The sequence below is a fragment of the Phocoena sinus genome, chromosome 13 (genome assembly GCF_008692025.1).
Source record: "Phocoena sinus isolate mPhoSin1 chromosome 13, mPhoSin1.pri, whole genome shotgun sequence".
NCBI lineage: Eukaryota > Metazoa > Chordata > Mammalia > Artiodactyla > Phocoenidae > Phocoena > Phocoena sinus.
In genome coordinates, this window is record NC_045775.1 from 58,932,329 (window position 1) to 58,950,754 (window position 18,426).

At 43.7% G+C, this 18,426-nt stretch overlaps 1 protein-coding gene across 4 annotated transcripts in view; it reads left to right on the forward strand.

Annotated features, from left to right (window-relative positions):
• Positions 1-18,426, forward strand: part of ANTXR1 (ANTXR cell adhesion molecule 1) — a 244,359-nt gene that overhangs the window by 138,942 nt on the left and 86,991 nt on the right. For all 4 annotated transcript variants that reach the window (XM_032652787.1, XM_032652788.1, XM_032652790.1 and 1 more), the window contains exon 13: positions 4,199-4,294. In XM_032652787.1, the coding sequence (XP_032508678.1) occupies positions 4,199-4,294 (96 nt within the window). The remainder of the gene's footprint in view (positions 1-4,198; positions 4,295-18,426) is intronic.

An 18,426-nucleotide genomic window follows, 5' to 3' on the forward strand; every position in this document is an offset into this window, starting at 1 on the left:
GACACTTAGTTCTTAGTGCTTGCTGAGGGCAGTAACCTGCTGGTTGAACTTGTAGGCTGTGGAACCAAATGGCCCAACTCTGTTAAAAATTTAGTGTATTGAAATATAGTTGATTTACAATGTTAATTTCTGCTACACAGCACAGTGATTCAGTTATACACATATATACATTCCTTTTCATATTCTTCTTCATTTATGGTTTATCACAGGATATTGGCTATAGTTCCCTGTGCTATACCGTAGTACCTTATTGTTTATCCATTCTCTATATAATAGTTTGCATCTGCTAATCCTAAACTACCAATCCATCCCTCCTTCCCCCTTGGCAACCACAAGTCTGTTCCCTGTCTGTGAGTCTGCTTCTGTTTCGTAGATAGGTTCATTTGTGCTATATTTTAGATTCCACATATAAGTGATATCATATAGTATTTGTCTTTCTCCGTCTGACTTACTTCGTTTAGTATGATAATCTCCAGGTCCATCCATGTTGCTGCAAATGTCATTATTTCATTCTTTATTATGGCTGAGTAGTATTCCATTGTATATATGTACCATATCTTCTTTATCCATTCATCTGTCAGTGGACATTTAGGTTGCTTTCATGTCTTACCAAATGGCCCAGTTTTAAATTCTGGTTTCTCCCTGTGACCTTGGGCAAGTTGCTTCTTCTGTCCTTGCCTCAGTATTTTTCTGTAAGATAGGAAAAAAACAGTATTATTGAATTCATAAGGTTGTTAATATTAAGTGAACTAACACATGGAAAGCATGTTAGTACATATTTAGAAAGGACAGTCCCTGGCACATAGTAAGTGTTCAATAAATACGAGCTATACTGATAACAAGTATTATTATCATCACTATCATTACTACTATTGCACCAGAATGTAAGCTTTGAGACTCAAGAGACTGCTTTTTCCACTGCCTGGCACATAAAAGGTGCTGCATGAAACTCACAGATATAGAGAACAAACTAGTGGTTACCAGTGGCGGGCGGGAGGTTGGCGGGGGGGCAACCGAGGGGTTGGGGGAGCGGGAGGTTCAAACTGTTGGGTGTAAGATAGACACAAGGATGTACTGTACAACACGGGGAATAGAGCTCACCGTTTGTTATAACTGCAAATGGAAAGTAACCTTTAAAATTGTATTACATTTAAAAAAAATTTTTTAAATAAAATAAAAACTATCCAAAAATAAATAAATTAATTAAAGGTGCTGCGTGTACAGCTGTTGAATAACACACAGGCCCCTGAGTGTGGGTAACGGTTGATACATATCCCTCAGCAGACCATGAGCACCTTGGTTCTGTGTAATCCATCCTTACCGCTGAGGTCTGCTCCATGGGCACCGGACGGACCCTCAGTAAACGTTTGCTGAATGAATCCATGAACGAACCTCCTCCGAGGTTGCATGCACATGTTACCTACTTGTAGGACATTAGCTTCATGTCTAAGTTTATCAGAGATTCATGCCCTTTGTCTGACGGTGACTCTTTTGCACTGGGTGTTTGTATATAACGGTGCTGGAAGATCCTGAAAACCAGGCAGTGCGTTGGGGGTGCTTTACTGGGGGCTGCATCCAGAGCAAGGGTCAGTCCCTCCAGGAGCGTCTGCCCCACTGCGTTTCCACTCCCCCAGCGTCCCCACTGCACCTTGCCCCTGCTGAGCCCCACGCTGTCCTCCTTCGCTACGGAAGGGAGGGCTGGGACGAGGCAGACCAAGCCTGGTCAGAGACGGGCCGGATGAAGCTTTGTCTGAATCCAGGAAATCTCCTTCCGGAGCTGAAGCTTCCCCTCTCCCCTTGTGGTCCCGGTCCTCCACCCTCCCCACTTCACAGGAAAATTCCTTCTTTTTCCAGAAGGAATTAAAATAATTTTCCCCACAATATATCAGCCTTTCTGCTTCAGTTCCTCTCTCTAGAGTGAAAGTAAAATCAGGAGAGGGGAGATTGCATATAATGGGAATAAATGCAGTCTGTAGTCTTTACTAAATTCTAACTTTATACTGAAAGACCACTGTTTTATAAGCCTTGCAGTAACCAAACCACTTATTATTCTGACTGCAAACAGATTTATGATCTGAAATGGCCACCATGCTTGCTGGCCACGAGGAAACAAAGGGAGGATGAGTTACAGCTCAGCGTCTGACATGATAGCTCCCATCCCACTTGTCCAGCCATGTCTGCTTACATCTTACAGCTCATTTTCTCCTCACATCAATGCAATGAGGCAGGTGAGGTTCAGTATCTCCACTTTATGGGCATGGAACGTAGAGACTGAAAGATCAAGGGGGCTGTCCTTGACTAACAGTAAGTTTGGAGAACACACGGGATTTCTTTGTGTCTTCAAGGAGAGCATCCATCTGCCGTAGCTCATGCATAAACGTTGTGGGTCCAAGAGCATCCTCTGGCTGCTGTGCCCTCTCCCCACCCACTGCCCAGCCCTGCACCTGCACTTGTGAGGTGCAGCTCCCTCAGGGACAATCTGGCATTCCCAAGCCTTGGCTTGGTGGGAGCCGAGTGTTTAGTTCCCTGGCTTTTGGGTCAAAGGCATTCCAGGGAGTAAAAGCCGCCTTTAAACAGCTTCCAGTAGCCCCCACCGAGCACTCAGAGTAGGGGTGAGTCACACCCCAGCTCCGCCATTAACCTGCTGTGTAGCCTCGGACAGGCCATCCAACCTCCCCCTCTGTAAATGGTTGGGGAGAGGGCAGCTTTGAAAGTCTGATCATGCTGTGAACAGTCTGCCCTGAAGACACATGCTCTGAAGGTCATGAGTGTTGTTTCGGGAGGGTCACACCTTCCATCCACTTGAGCCCATCTGTGTACCCCATAGGTCCACTGATCCTGGGTGAGAACCCAGGGCCACGTGAGCCCTGATACCATAGGGAGGAGCCCCAAGTGCAGATTTTTAAAATACAACTTCAATAGTTTACTTTCTCATTGTGCAATGTTCAACAAAGAAAAAGAAAGGCAAAGACGGATTTTTTTTTAAATTACCATAAATCCACTACGAGCAACATCACCATTACTATTTGAGTAAATAGCCCTCAGTCTCTCTCTCACTCTTGGCAAACATAAGTCCACTCATTATATCAGGGCTGTTCTCTCAGGTCATTTAAATATTATGTGTAAACATAATGTCTACAGAGTAATTGGTGGTTCTACCATGTATTATTAACTATTCCTTAATTGTTAAACATTTAGGTTGCTTTCCTTTATCATCATCATCTGTGCAAACATATCTGGTTTTTGGGGGGGGGAGCTAAAAGTGGCATTGCCAGCTATATTCGGAAGGGGTACCTATGACAATTAATACCTGTGACAACTTGCCTCTCGCCCCCAGCTCCAAAGGTTGTACCCACTTGCACTCCCGGTAGCTGGGAAGAAGGGGTGGTAGAGGGGACTTAAATCTGCTCCCTTGAACCAGCAGCCCCAGAATACTGACACCGAGGGAGCGGGATCTCTGTTGATGAAAGTTAATAATCATGTCAGGCCACGGCAACTGTCTGTTTTGGGACTGGCCTAGGCATGTTTGGAAGTGGGCATGATTTGTCTTGGGTGCCTGCTTCATTGGACCCGAGAGCAGCGTTGACTCAGTCACCACACCCCTCCCCTCCCAGGGTCAGCAGAAGCTGCCTCACCCTCTACTCCCTGGAATCCCTCTGCCCTTTATCGCATCCCATCAGTGGGCTCTAGACTTTGCCTCGTGAATCTCTTACACGCACCTATGAGAAACAGGCCCAGGCAAGCAGGCTGAGTTCTGAGAATTGTCCCAAGTCCAGCCCAAGGGGTGGCGGGAACAGCAGTTCCAGGGAGTGGGAGGCTGTCACTGGGCACGGGGTGATGGTCCAGAGGCAGATGGCGGTGGTAGGCCATCTCGGTGCCCAGCTGCAAAGGCAGCCATCTGCTCTGTCTCCTGCAGGATTGGTCCTTCAGGCTGTTATTCAAAGCAAAGAATGGGGCCTCCCTGAAAAGACAAACCCACTTCTCATGAGAACTGACTACATAGAGTGTGTTGCCCAGAATGTTGGGTAGCACAGTTTACTTGGCAAACTGTGCTCTTCTCTGGGCCTTAAATCTGCATACTGGGGATGGGAGTGCGGGGAGGGAGAGACCACAGGTATTGCCTTGCCCCCCAAGCTCACACGCTGGTTGCACGCACAGCCGGCCCCACTGCTGACCGCCCTCTCTCTCGGCCCCGCAGTCCGATGGCTCCATCCTGGCGATCGCCCTGCTGATCCTGTTCCTGCTTCTGGCCCTGGCTCTCCTCTGGTGGTTCTGGCCCCTCTGCTGCACCGTGGTAAGTGCCCCAAGCTTCTCCCCCAGCCTCAGACCTCAGGCGGCTCAAAGCAAAGAATGACACAGGTTAACAGGACCATGAGTAGGTAGAGGGCAACAAGAAACTGTGTAAATAATTAACAATAAGTCTAGCGTCTTTTGGAAAATTTTTACAAAATTGGCAAAAACTAACATGATCGGGCTTCCCTGGTGGCGCAGTGGTTGAGAGTCCGCCTGCCGATGCAGGGGACACGGGTTCGTGCCCCGGTCCGGGAGGATCCCACATGCCGCGGAGCGGCTGGGCCCGTGAGCCATGGCCGCTGAACCTGCGCATCCGGAGCCTGTGCTCTGCAACGGGAGAGGCCACAGCAGGGAGAGGCCCACATAATGCAAAAAAAAAGAAACTAACATGTTCAATAAAATCATGAGTCATTAGGAGTCAGTATGCGTTAGGGTTTGCCAATGGACACACCATTTTGGGTGGAGCAGCTGAAGGGGCTGCTCTGGGTGCAGTGCCTATGGAGGATCAGCAGAATACTGTAAATGATGAGTGTTACTTGACGTGTAATAAATACACATGCATGTGTGGGGGGGGCACATGTGCACGTGTGCACACACACGCACACACACTTGTTGAGTTGCACCAGCTGATACTCTTCCAAAGCCACCTTGGTCTTAGCAACTAGTCAGCCCTTCTGAGAAAGTGCCTCAGGCCTCTTTATTTTTAACAATAAAGAGTGGCACCGGGCTTCCCTGGTGGCGCAGTGGTTGAGAGTCCGCCTGCCGATGCAGGGGACACGGGTTCGTGCCCCAGACCGGGAAGATCCCACATGCCGCGGAGCGGCTGTGCCCGTGAGCCATGGCTGCTGAGCCTGCGCGTCCAGAGCCTGTGCTCTGCAACGGGAGAGGCCACAACAGTGAGAGGCCCGCGTACCGCAAAAAAAAAAAAAAGAGTGGCACCTACCTTTATTTTATTATTTAGCTACCATTTATAGGACACACCTATATGTGCCCAGCACAAGATCAGTAAGGATCTCCTCCCCGTCATCGTCACCTGGAGCCAGCACATAGCTCTGGCCAGCATCGCCAAATAGTGCAGGGCCTGGAATAACCCGCCACCACCTGCCGTGCCCAAACGATATGTGCTTGTCTATCAGTTTCTATTCCCTGGCCCCCAAACCAGGAAAAGACCAAACAAAGTAATATCCAAATGAAAAAAAACATCAGCTCTCGCAAGTCTAGTTCTAGCACATGCCCTGACTGCATGCACAATCAGAGCATGCACTGTACAGGCAGGTGCGTTTGAAGTGAGCGCTGCTCCACTGCCACAGCTTCTTCCGTTCCCTGCATCTCAGTTCTTCCATGGCAGGCCCAGCAGAGGAAAATAGATGGTGAGCGTCTCCAGGCTAGAGCTTGTCTTCACTTTATCTCTGGAAATCCAGCATTTAGCATACGGTGCAAGGCGACTCAGATCTGTGTGTAGGACAGAAACTGAAGCCTCATAGAGCACTCGACTTGAACAAAAGGGAGAAATGGTTTCAAACAACACTTTAAGAGATGATAAATGGATGAATGCAAAACTCAGCCAGGATGTGGATCCCTGTGGCAAGGATTCTGGAAAGAAAGAGGCTTTTGCACCAACAGAAGCCTCTGGCTCTGGTTTTGAGGGGAAAGGATGACTTGTAGCAGCCAAGAATGTGTGGGTGGGAGGGACCCTGGTGGGAGGGACAGGTGCAAGTCTCAGGTCAATTAGTGTAATCCAGGCTGGAGGGATTTCACCAAGATTTTAAGCAGTCTTAAGCACAGCAGCCCCAGGTTTAAATGTTTAAATACTTAAGGCTGCATAACCATTTTATTTTTAAGGTTAAAAAAAACACTGAGGCAGCCAGACTGCTTTCTATGGTGATTCAAAAGGAAGCATATCTTCAAGTCTGGAATTCTCGGGGGAAGAAAACTTTCAGAGGGCTCTTAAGGAAGAGGGTGGCTGGGAGTGTTGGTGGTGGCAGCCTGAGGTGAACACTGGGGCTTCTGTTGTAGTGGGCATCACCCTTTGTTCACTTAGTCCCTTTGATTATTAAAAACAGTTACCTCTGGGTGGGGACAGCTAGGAACAATACAACAGCCAAGCAGTACTCCACCATTTACTGGTTGTGTGATCTTGGGCAAGTTACTTAACCTCTCTGTGCCCCAGTTTCCTCATTTATATGATGAGGACGATGAGAGCTCTGACCTCATAGGTAGATGGATTAAAGGATTATCTATATAGGAATATCTATATATCTGCTTAAGGTTGTTCCTTGTATTATTATTAATAATTACTATTATTAATATTTTAAAATATTTACTATAATAGGAATATATAACTGTACTGTAATGGCATTCAATTTATATTAGTGAGAAATGTCTCTTTTTTCCAGTTTTATTGAAATAGAATTGACAGCATTTTATACGTTTATGGTATACAACTTAATGATTTGGTACATGTATATATTGCAAAAAGTTTACCATAATAAGTTAACTTCCATCACCCCACATATTACACATTTTTCCTTGTGATAAGAACTTTTAAGATTAATTTCCTAGCAACTGTCAAATGTACAATACAGTATTCTAAACTGTAGTCATCCTGTTGTACATTATATACCCCGAGCTTTATCTTGTAACTGGAAGTTGTACATTTTGACTACCTTTCACTCAATTCCTCCACCCCCAACCCTGTACCCCAGCCCCCACCTCTGGCAACCACAAATCTGATCTGTTTCTATGAAGTTGGTTCTTTTAGATTCCACATGTAAATGAAATCATACAGTATTTGTCTTTCTCTGCCTGACTTATTTCACTTAGCGTAATGCCCTCAAGGTCCATCCATGCTGTTGCAAATGGAAGGATTTCCTTCTTTTTTATGGCTGAATACTATTCCACATCTTCTTTACCCATTCGTCCTTCAATGTACACTTAAGTTGCTTACATGTCTTGGCTATTGTAAATAATGTTGCATTGAACATGAGGGTGCCTGTATCTCTTCAGGATAGCGATTTTGTTTCCTTCAGATATATACCCAAAATTGGAATTGCTGGGTAGCTCTATTTCTAATTTTTTGAGGAGCCTCCATACTGTTTTCCATAGTGGCTGCACCAATTTACATTCCCATGAACAGTGTACAAGGATTCCCACTACTACCTGTTATCTCTTGTCTTCTTGATGATAGCAATCTTAACAGGCATGCAGTGATATCTTATCGTGGTGTTAATTTCCAGGAAAATGTCTCTTATTTAATGCCTTTCATTACTGGAGGCAGGATCACACGAGGTCAGATTGCTTTGCAATATTCAGAATATTTTTCAGCGAATCTATCTGGTTAAGCCTATGCTGCTTTGGAAGACAGCAAAAATGTCTTAATGTGGCCTGATTTTGTAAGTCCTGAGGAATTCCTTTACAAGGGAAGGTCTTAGAGACTGATTTTCCTGTTTATGAAGCATTTAAAAACTGCCCTTCCACATATTTCTGAAAGCTGTCTGGGGCTCTGATGCTTGGTATGCTCCCCAAATTACTCGTTGATTGCTGGCTTCCTTTATGAGTGATGATGTTCTGAGGAGGACAGGGTAAATTCACATGTTTTCTAAAGGGAGTATACGGGAAGGAGGGCAAACGTCATCTCCCCGCAGCCCAGGATATAGTATGCAGCAAGTTTCTCTCCCCCACGTGACAGCACGCCCTCACCACAGTCTGGGACTAGCAGAGGGCATCCTTGTCAATGACGGTCCTGAAACCTTCCTCTGTCATGCTCTCTGCCCTGTCTTGAGTGTGGGAAATGCCCCATGGCCTGGTACCAAAGCTACATCTCCATGATGGGAAATAGCCAAGGAGCAGAAAGGGTCTGTAACACGAGGAGCCCGTGAGGTTTGCCTTCCTCCTGCTTCTGCACAGTTCTTCCGGGGAATAATATTCAAAATCTTTAACAATTTGCAAGGCCTCCATCCCAACTGAGCCAAACATTAACCCTTTAGTGGCTGGATATGGGGTGGGATGGGGGGTGGTCCATGAAGTCCTGTAGGATGGCAGGGGTACAAGGGCAGGCACTCAGGTCACTATTTACTAATCATAAAGAGCATTTTAACATGTAACGACCAGTATGGCCAGATCAGGCATAACAGACGCTACGAGGCCAGCCTTCTGCAGCCGTCAGCATCCTCTTGCCTCCTGCTGGTCCTGGAAGAAGAAATCTGAAGGCTGAGAGTGACTGGTGCTACTCATTGCATTTTGCCTTTCTGGAAGGACCCCATTCCCAGCTGGCTTTTATCTCCCACCTAGATGGAACCTGGGTTAACTTATTGCCCGCGTAGCAGAGAATAATCTGTCAGTAATGACTGATGGAGAGAGAATTGGCCAGGTCTTGGATCCAAAGTTTTCAGTGTTTCCCAACGTGGCCCTCGGTATCCCCAGGTAAATCTTTGCCTTCTAAGGTTCCTAACTTTATTCACTGGCACAAAAAATATTCACATTGGAAGAGAGAGAGTCATTGGCCTATGTACCCTGTGCTTATTTGCATTTTCAAAAAGGGAATTCAGGGGCCAATATTTTACAAAAAAATAAATGAATAAATAAAACCCTGCCTCAGTTCCACAAAGGGCATTGCCAGAACGCTTTAAGTCATGCTACGGACACTCCATCCACTTATAAATTTGGTCCAATATTATTGAAATCTCTAAATTGAACTTTAAAAAAAGGAAGACTAGGAAATCTGCATGAGAAGAGGATCATGGGAAAAAAGAGTTGAAATGTACTGGATGAGTAAACGTATGAACATGTGGAGGAAAAAAGTCCACAATGAATCAGTGGTATTAGAGGTAAATATTATCTAATACAGATCTAGAAAATGAAGGTAACCCTGAGAGTCTACCATCATCCCAGCCAAGAGGCAGCACCCTGAAAGCATGCAGTCTAACTAGGATGGTAGCTTTATGTACACAGGCAAAGGCCATCACATCCTGCCTAAATTTCAGCAGGTCACCAGACACTGATAGATTCTGATTAGCAATGGGGACTGGCTCCTCCAAATCAAAAATCTGGGGGAGAGGATAAATGCCTGCCTGGTGTCTTAACCTACGGACCCCATGTTGACACTCTCACGAACACCCTCGATTACCTAACGCCCAGCCCACTTGCCCTGCCCCATCTTTATACGGAGACAGAGCAATTGATAGTCTTCTCCTCTCCTGCTCCATGATGATCCCTTCAGAAGAGAATTGCCCAAGCATGCTGTTGGGGCCACTGCACATTTACGAGGCCTTCTCATTGCTTAGCAAACTCTCACCTCGTCCTTATGGAGCCCCAGATTCCACCCCCATGGTGTCTCTCCCAGACTGTTCCCGTTCTCCGGAGATGACTGTCCTATCTCTGGCTCTTTCACTCTCAACAGACAGCCTACTCTTCTGTCTCAGTGAGAGGTGGAAGCTGTCCTGTGAGAAACCTTCCACTTCAAGTAGGACTTTCATGCGTGCTGTTCCAACATCCCTCCCCTCCCCGGATGCAGCCTGGCCCCTCTGCCTCTCTTACCACTCATGTCCTTCATTTTGTTCTCTCTCATTCACCTCTGCCTGTGGTATCTTCATCCTTTCCTCTCCACTGTCTTCCTCCCTGCTGCCTACTGGCCTCTTTCAACCTTTAAAAGTGTCTCATACATTATTCCTCCTTCAAGCCGCCCTCTTCCTTCTCCCTCCCTTTCATCTGCCAACTTCTCTGCAGAGCAGACTGTCCACAATTCCTTCCATTCACTCTTCGGCCCACTGCACCCTGGCCTCCATCAGCATCGTTGCTCTAGTCCATACGTTGCAAGCCTGAACTCCCCAGCCAGGGATCTCTGCTCATTTTGCCTTCTACTTTAGCTCTTTCAGCAATGGGCACTCTCTTCTTTCAACTCTCTCCTCTGCTGGCTGCTGCCGACTCTTCTAAATCTGTCTTCAGTTTTCCCCTGTCTCCTTCTGCTGCCACTCACTTCTTGTTCTCCAGGATTGTCTTCAACCTTCTCTGCACATTGTCCCTGGGCAATATCACTAATGCCCATGACTTCAGCTACAATGGATATGCTGATGGCTACTTAATGTGTCCACCCATTGCTGGCCTCGGCTTCAGAAGACCAGGCCCATAGTATTGGTACCCCATGGGCATCTCAAATGTAGGCATCTCTCCCCATCGTGTCCCAGCTAAATTCATCATGTTTTCCCCAGAACTGCTCTTCATCGATAGATATGTCACCATCCTCTGAGCTGCCCAAACTCTAGACTGAAGAGTGATTGCCAAGGTCTCCTCTGTCTCTCCTAGTCTTCTCTCACTTCACAGTTGTCTGTAGAGCATCCTCTTCTCTCACACCCCATCTCATCTGATACATCCATCTGCACCCTCTACCCCAGCATAAGCATAATACCTGGCACTCATTAGCTGCTTAATAAATAGTTGTGGAATGGATGGATGAATGAATGTCATTGCCTTAGTCTGAGGTTCTGCATCTCCCACCTGAACTACTGCAATAACTTGTTCTGCTCTTTTAGCCTTTCTCACTGTCACTAGGTTTTTTTCCCTTAAAAAAAGAAAAATCATCAGGTCGTGGTCCCACTCACTTCCATGCCCCAAATCCTCTTGACTGTTCAAGATCTCTAAAGTAGACTTCAAATTCCTTGACATGGCGTATGTAGACCCTTCTCAACCTGGCCACGCCCCACTTCTCCACCTCACCTCCCACCTGCTCCTCCCTGTGCCTGGACCCCCTTGGCACCCTGTGCGGACTCCTTCATGGCACTGACCATGGCGTTGTAACTGATCGTTTGCTTGTCAATCTTCCCCTGTAGACATATGCTATTGGAAGCCAGGGCTGTAGTTCCCCAGAGCATAACCATGCCCGGCTCAAGGCTGTTACTCAGTATATCTCAAAGCTCATTGAGGAGCTAAATGGAAGGAGGGCCATCTCCAGGCACACTCTATTCTTTGGGGTTCCTTGAACATACCTCATAGCTACTAATGATCTCTTTGCTTATATTGTCTCCGCTTGCTGAAATCTTTTCATCTTCTTTATCTACTCTGTCAACAATTCCTCTTTCTTCAAAGCCCGGTTCACTGATCACTCCATCTCAGTAGCTTTCCTTTTTCCCACCTGGGGAGAATTAGCGCCAACCTCCCTTGGTTTTCATAGCACTTTTTTCACACATCTATTAGCGAATTTTCTCATTCTGTCACAAGTGTTCATTCATATATATGTTCCTGTCACTATACAATGAACTCCTCCAGGGGACAGAGAAACTTGTCACAGAAAATCATCCCACAAAAAGTACAGAGCCTACTATGTAATTCATATGTTTTCCAAACTAAACTAAAGTGGGGAAGGGGAATGGATACGAAAGGAACCCACAAACCGGTGGAACTGTAGGGCATGGTAGTTTCATGGGTGTTTGTATTATTATTATCAGGTTTCATAAATTACATGTATGTTACACACATCGTTTTATATGTGTATCAAATATTACATAACAAAAGACACTTTTATCAGCTTCTTAAATAAAATCCTAGAACTCTGCCCATTTTATTAGGGGGTTCATTGTATATCAGGAGCCCCGAATCAAAAGATCTTGCCATATTTTGCCAGGTGAAAAAGTTTCTGGAGATTCGTTGCATAACAAGGTGAATATACTTAACATTACTGAACTGTACACCTAAAAATGGTTAAGATTAGGTTATGTGCTTTTGACCACAACTAGAGAGAAAATAAAAAGAGATCCTACTGTAGAGTTGGAATTGTTCTGCAGCCCAGCTAATTAAACTACACCATTAAAGTGAAATCAAACCATTATATTTCTGTTCAAATAATGGCAAATATTGTTGGGAGAGGATCATGTGCATGCTTTGAGAATTTCTCCCTAGAGAAACAAAATGCGGTTGCCTTTTGTTTTGGTTTGTTTTTAAAGGCCTCGTAGGTATCTTATGAACAGTTTTTAAAGAACTACGTAAAGGATCATGTTTAATTCACTTTATTGGATTTCCAGGGTAGTTCAATGAATGACAAATTGCAAGGGACAAAAACTAATCAGGAACTTGACGTGCCTTAAATTGAAATAAAAATAAATTCTTCAAATAATGCCCTCCACACCTTGAAGCATAGCATTTAATTTTCAGGGCCGGACAGCCAAACCTAACATCACCAAAGGGATTCACTGAAGCATATTTAGTAGAAACCTGACAAGTACAAGCAGTTCCTTAGCCAGGTATCACGGGCCTAGACTCATCGTGCTTTCTGGATCCCTTTCCAGCCTCCACCCATTCGCATCTGGACACACCTCTCTCTGCAGCTGACAAGGTCGCTTCCCACTAGCATGCAGAGCCCTGCCATGGCCTGCCCTCACCTCAGAGCTCTGCACCACACGCCAGTCTGTTCTCATCTCCACCTTGCCCTCGTGGCTTCCCTCATCCCTGCTGGGCTGGCCCTGCGACTTGCCTGGAAACCCACCCGCCACCATCCTCATGCCCCTAGGTGAGCTGGAAAGAGGCGAGCTGTCATTAAAGACAATGGGGTTCCAATATGAGATCTGCCTCCATCAATATGAGATCTGCCTCCATCAAAGGCAAATCTTTTAACCTTCATTTCCTCACATGAAAAATTAGAAAATTGGAACCATGTTGGCGCTAAGGTAGCTTCCTTATATTCTTACCTCCTATAAGTGAATCTACTCCTCTCCTTCAACATTTCCTGGCCTGTGGTCCTTAAACCTGGTTACACATCAAAATATGATGCAAGTATCAGGGGCAGCATTTCCAGACGTTGTCCACCTAAACTTCTTTTGACCCTGGAACCCTCCCTTGACACTTACTCATTAACATACTGACATCTAGAAGGGCACTAGTCCTTCCCAAACACCTGTTGACATCCTGATGTCTGGAAGGACACTAACATTCTACCAAAGACCGTTTGGGAAACATAAGCCCAGAGAATGCTGAATTGGCTGAAAGTCAGATTCCTGGGTCCCTACCCTTGTTCCTTGTGTGTCCTGCTCAGATCCCACAGGCACTGCCAGTGGCTGGAATCACCTTGCCCATAACCCAGGCAGACCAGATGCTCCTCTAAGCCTCAGGGAATCTGAATTCATGAATTTTTTTTAACTGTCTCAGTGTTTCGCAGTGACTCGTGCATCATCTAGTGAAGAATATGCATAGCTGCTCTTTGAAATTACCATGTACATCATTTAGGCCTTATCAACTAATGTTAAAATTCTTGCCACTACTCTCTCTTGAGTTATGTATGAATTTGGCCTTTTAAATAATTCCAGTCTTAAGGGAGATAAGATGAGAGGCCAAAAATTATTTGGAATTTGAGTTCCAAATGTAAAAAACAAAAAAGTTGAGCTCATTTCTTTGAAAATTTCTTGTACTACATTCTAGATCAACACCCTTGGCACTAGACTTTACTAAACTTTTACAGTGTAAAATTACTGGATTCAAGCAGTACTTGGCCAGCTCTAATCAACTGTGAGGTTTCTATTACATTTATACTGTTTGTATAGTAAGATTCATTTATCTGTCATCAGCTAGTATTTCATGTTTCCTGGACATTTTCCACATTGCATTGCCTAGTTTCCCTTGGTGTCTTGATTTTAATTAAAAGGATGTTTATTACAAGGTCGAGGAATCAGAATGGAAGCCTAAATTGTAAAAGCATGAGAGCAAGCATCCCCTTCCATCCATGAGATTAAAGCCTTTTGTTAGGTGGCTTTTCAGATCTCATTGGCATTTCTTCTATACACAGCTTTCTTCTGATGGCTTCTCCTCACACAGAACCTATGAGGCCAGGGAGGTAGCAAAGGAGTTGGAATTAAGATATCAGCCCAGAAGTCCCAGGATATGCGATGTTTGAAGTCAAAGGCTCCAAGTACAACATTTAGGCATCTAAATACAACATTTATTTGAGTTACCTCTCTGAGCATGCAAGAGGTAATCATTTGTGAAAAATCAATTACTCCTGGCTGGTGATACACTGGACTTCCTAGCAAAATAAAAACAAAAAATTTCCTGGAAAAACAATGTAATAAAAGTTGTTTTAAATGCATAGCCAGGCTCACAAGAAAATAGACATTTCCAGGGACAAAATAAAAAAGGTTCTTGAAATCAGATGGTTAGCTGACCCTAAAGCAGTGGTGATTTTCCGATCTCAATAACCTAGACGTTTGGTTTCAGAGCCTTACATAGGTCCATAAAAGTTTGGGAGTCAGAATTGAGTCTTCTGCTACAGCCGAGACCTTGAGTAAAAGGATGAGCTATGAGGGGTGTGTGTGGTGGGGGGGGGGTGTCCCTAAGAATTCAGAGCCACAACCTCTCAGTTTTAGAGTTCAAATATTTATTACTTGGGGTGCTGTAAATTACAAGCTAAGAGAAAGGGATCACAGTTTGGAAGTGTTTAGGAATCTGCAAAAGGAAACTCTCTGGCAGGTTGATCCCTTAGCCCAGTCTTCATAAGATTCCCATAGGTAAAAGCAAACTTCACATGAGTTCACAATCGAAAATTACCAAAAACCCAAGGAATATTATTACTCAGACTCCTTGGGGTTTTACTACGCATGGAAAGCACAGAAGACCAGAAATCAGTTGAGGAAGTCAGGCCCTGTCATTGGTCTTTCCTTTGCTCTCTACAAAGTTAACAATGGTTGAGTAGCAGATACATCAAAAGTTCTCTAAATACCATTATTTCTCCCGTAACGTGAAGGGTATTCCTAAAAATATCACTTCATATGGAATTTTAGCCCTATGAAAATAACAGGACTGGAGGGGGGGATGTAGGTTCAGAACAGAACATTCAAAACTGTGCAACGTTATAAAATAATACACTTTTAAAAATTAATAAGAAACTGAAAATTTTAAGCATCTTCAGTTCTTCAAGTAATGCTACAGTATAAATAGCACTATGTCTCAATTTAAAAAAAATAAACACATGAAGTTTTGTGATGAGTTTGAGTATGATGTAACCCCATGCCTTTGAGTTAACGGGACAGAAGGAAGGACATTCTTAGGATGAAGTGTCACAACAACAGAGGTGGATGACTGTGACTCATTGTCTTCTTACCCCTTCTGTGCTGACTTAAAATAGAAATGCAGCTTTTGTTGTCTTGCCAGGGTCCTCTTTTCATAACAACAACAACAAAGCTGTTGGTGTGGTTCCAAATAAGGCCAAATGCCACAGAAGTGTTATTCTGCTGCTCTCAGCATGATAGCCTTTTCTTCAATCCATGACACATGCTTCTAATCCCCTTTAAAGCAGATGAAGGGCCCCATGCCTTCCATTCTCCTTTCTTTGGGTTCCTCAATGTGGTCTCCAATGAAGCTCAACGTGGGTTCCTTTACTCCCTTTGCTCTCAGGGTGTCCCACGAATCTCATCTCTTCATGAGCATCTCATACACAAGCTTAAGGCTTTCCTCCTTCCCTGAATCCTTGGGTTCTTATAACCAGGACATACACCCATGTTGAGGATGCTTTAAATGCTTTCATGAAGAGAGGTACACAGGCTCACAAGTGCGATATATTGATTTAATTGCACTGCACAAGGGTAAACAGAACTAAGAAAACAGATGAGGTGTGTGTGAGTTTTGTGTGTTTCTTCCAGGTCACTACTGACAGCTGAGCAGCATTTTCACATTCACTTGATAGTACTTGGTGGCACCCAATATAATCAGCCAGCTCACACTTTTAAATGGTTAATGTTATGTTATGTGAACTTTACCACAACCAAAAAAATCTAAAACATATACAGGCATACTTCAGAGATATTGCAGGTTCCATTCCAGACCACCACAGCAAAGCAAGTCACATGAATTTTTTCGGTTTCCCAGTGCATATGTAGTCTATTGAGTATGCAATAGCATTATGCCTAAAAAAAAATTTACATACCTTAATTTTAAAAATACTTTATTGCTAAAATACGCTAATCACCTGCACCTTCAGTGAGTCAAGATCTTTTTTTTTTAATTTTTGAATTTTATTTTATTTATTTTTTTATAGAGCAAGTTCTTATTAGTCATCAGTTTTATACACATCAGTGTATATATGTCAATCCCAATCACCTAATTCATCACACTACCACCACCACCACCCCGCCGCTTTCCCCACTTGGTGTCCATACGTTGTTCTCTACATCTGTGTCTCAGTTTTTGCCCTGCAAACTGGTTCATCTGTACCATTTTTCTCGGTTCCACGTATATGCATTAATAAACGCTATTTGTTTTTCTCTTTCTAACATACTTCACTCTGTATGACAGTCTCTAGATCCATCCACGTCTCAACAAATGACCCAATTTCGTTCCTTTTTATGGCTGAGTAATATTCCATTGTATATATGTACCACATTCATCTGTCGATGGGCATTTAGGTTGCTTCCGTGACCTGGCTATTGTAAATAGTGCTGCAATGAACACTGGGGTGCATGTGTCTTTTTGAATTATGGTTTTCTCTGGGTATATGCCCAGTAGTGGAATTGCTGGATCATATGGTAATTCTATTTTTAGTTTTTTAAGGAACCTCCATACTGTTCTCCATAGTGGCTGTATCAATGTACATTCCCACCAACAGTGCAAGAGAGTTCCCTTTTCTCCACACCCTCTCCAGCATTTGTTGTCTGTAGATTTTCTGATGATGCCCATTCTAACTGGTGTGAGGTGATACCTCATTGTAGTTTTGATTTGCATTTCTCTAATAATTAGTGATGTTGAACAGCTTTTCATGCGCTTCCTGGCCATCTGTATGTCTTCTTTGGAGAAATGTCTATTTAGGTCTTCTGCCCATTTTTGGACTGGGTTGTTTGTTTCTTTAATGTTGAGCTGCATGAGCTGTTTATATTTTTTGGAGATTAAGCCTTTGTCCGTTGATTCGTTTGCAAATATTTTCTCCCATTCTGAGGGTTGTCTTTTTGTCTTGTTTATGGTTTCCTTTGCTGTGCAAAAGCTTTGAAGTTTCATTCTGTCCCATTTGTTTATTTTTGTTTTTATTTCCATTACTCTAGGAGGTGGATCAAAAAACATCTTGCTGTGATTTATGTGCAACAGTGTTCTTCCTATGTTTTCCTCTAAGAGTTTTACCGTGTCCGGTCTTACATTTAGGTCTCTAATCCATTTTGAGTTTATTTTTGTGTATGGTGTTAGGGAGTGTTCTAATTTCATTCTTTTACATGTAGCTGTCCAGTTTTCCCAGCACCACTTATTGAAGAGGCTGTCCTTTCTCCATTGTACATTTCTGCCTCCTTTATCAAAGATAAGGTGACCATATGTGCGTGGGTTAATCTCTGGGCTTTCTATCCTGTTCCATTGATCTATGTTTCTGTTTTTGTGCCAGTATCATATTGTCTTGATTACTGTAGGTTTGTAGTATAGTCTGAAGTCAGGGAGTCTGATTCCTCCAGCTCCATTTCTTTCCCTCAATGCTGCTTTGGCTATTCAGGGTCTTTTTTGTCTCCATACAAATTTTAAGATTTTTGTTCTAGTTCTGTGGAAAATGACATTGGTAATTTGATAGGGATTGCATTGAATCTGTAGATTGCTTTGGGTAGTATAATCATTTTCACAATATTGATTCTTCCAATCCAAGAACATGGTATTTCTCTCCATCTATTTATATCATCTTTAATTTTTTTTATCAGTGTCTTATAGTTTTCTTCATATAGGTCTTTTGTCTTCCTAGGTAGGTTTATTCCTAGGTATTTTATTCTTTATGTTGCAGTGGTAAATGGGAGTGTTTCCTTAATTTCTCTTTCAGATTTTTCATCATTAGTGTATAGGAATGCAAGACATTTCTGTGCATTAATTTTGTATCCTGCAACTTTACCAAATTCATTGATTATCTCTAGCAGTTTTCTGGTGGCATCTTGCATATTCTCTATGTATAGTATCAAGTCATCTGCAAACAGTGACAGTTTTACTTCTTCTTTTCCAATTTGTATTCCTTTTATTTCTTTTTCTTCTCTGATTGCCATGGCTAGGACTTCCAAAACTATGTTGAATAATAGTGGTGAGAGTGCCCATCCTTTTGTTGTTCCTGATCTTAGAGGAAATGCTTTCAGTTTTTCACCATTGAGAGTGATGTTTGCTATGGGTTTGTCGTATATAGCCTTTATTATGTTGAGGTAGGTTCCC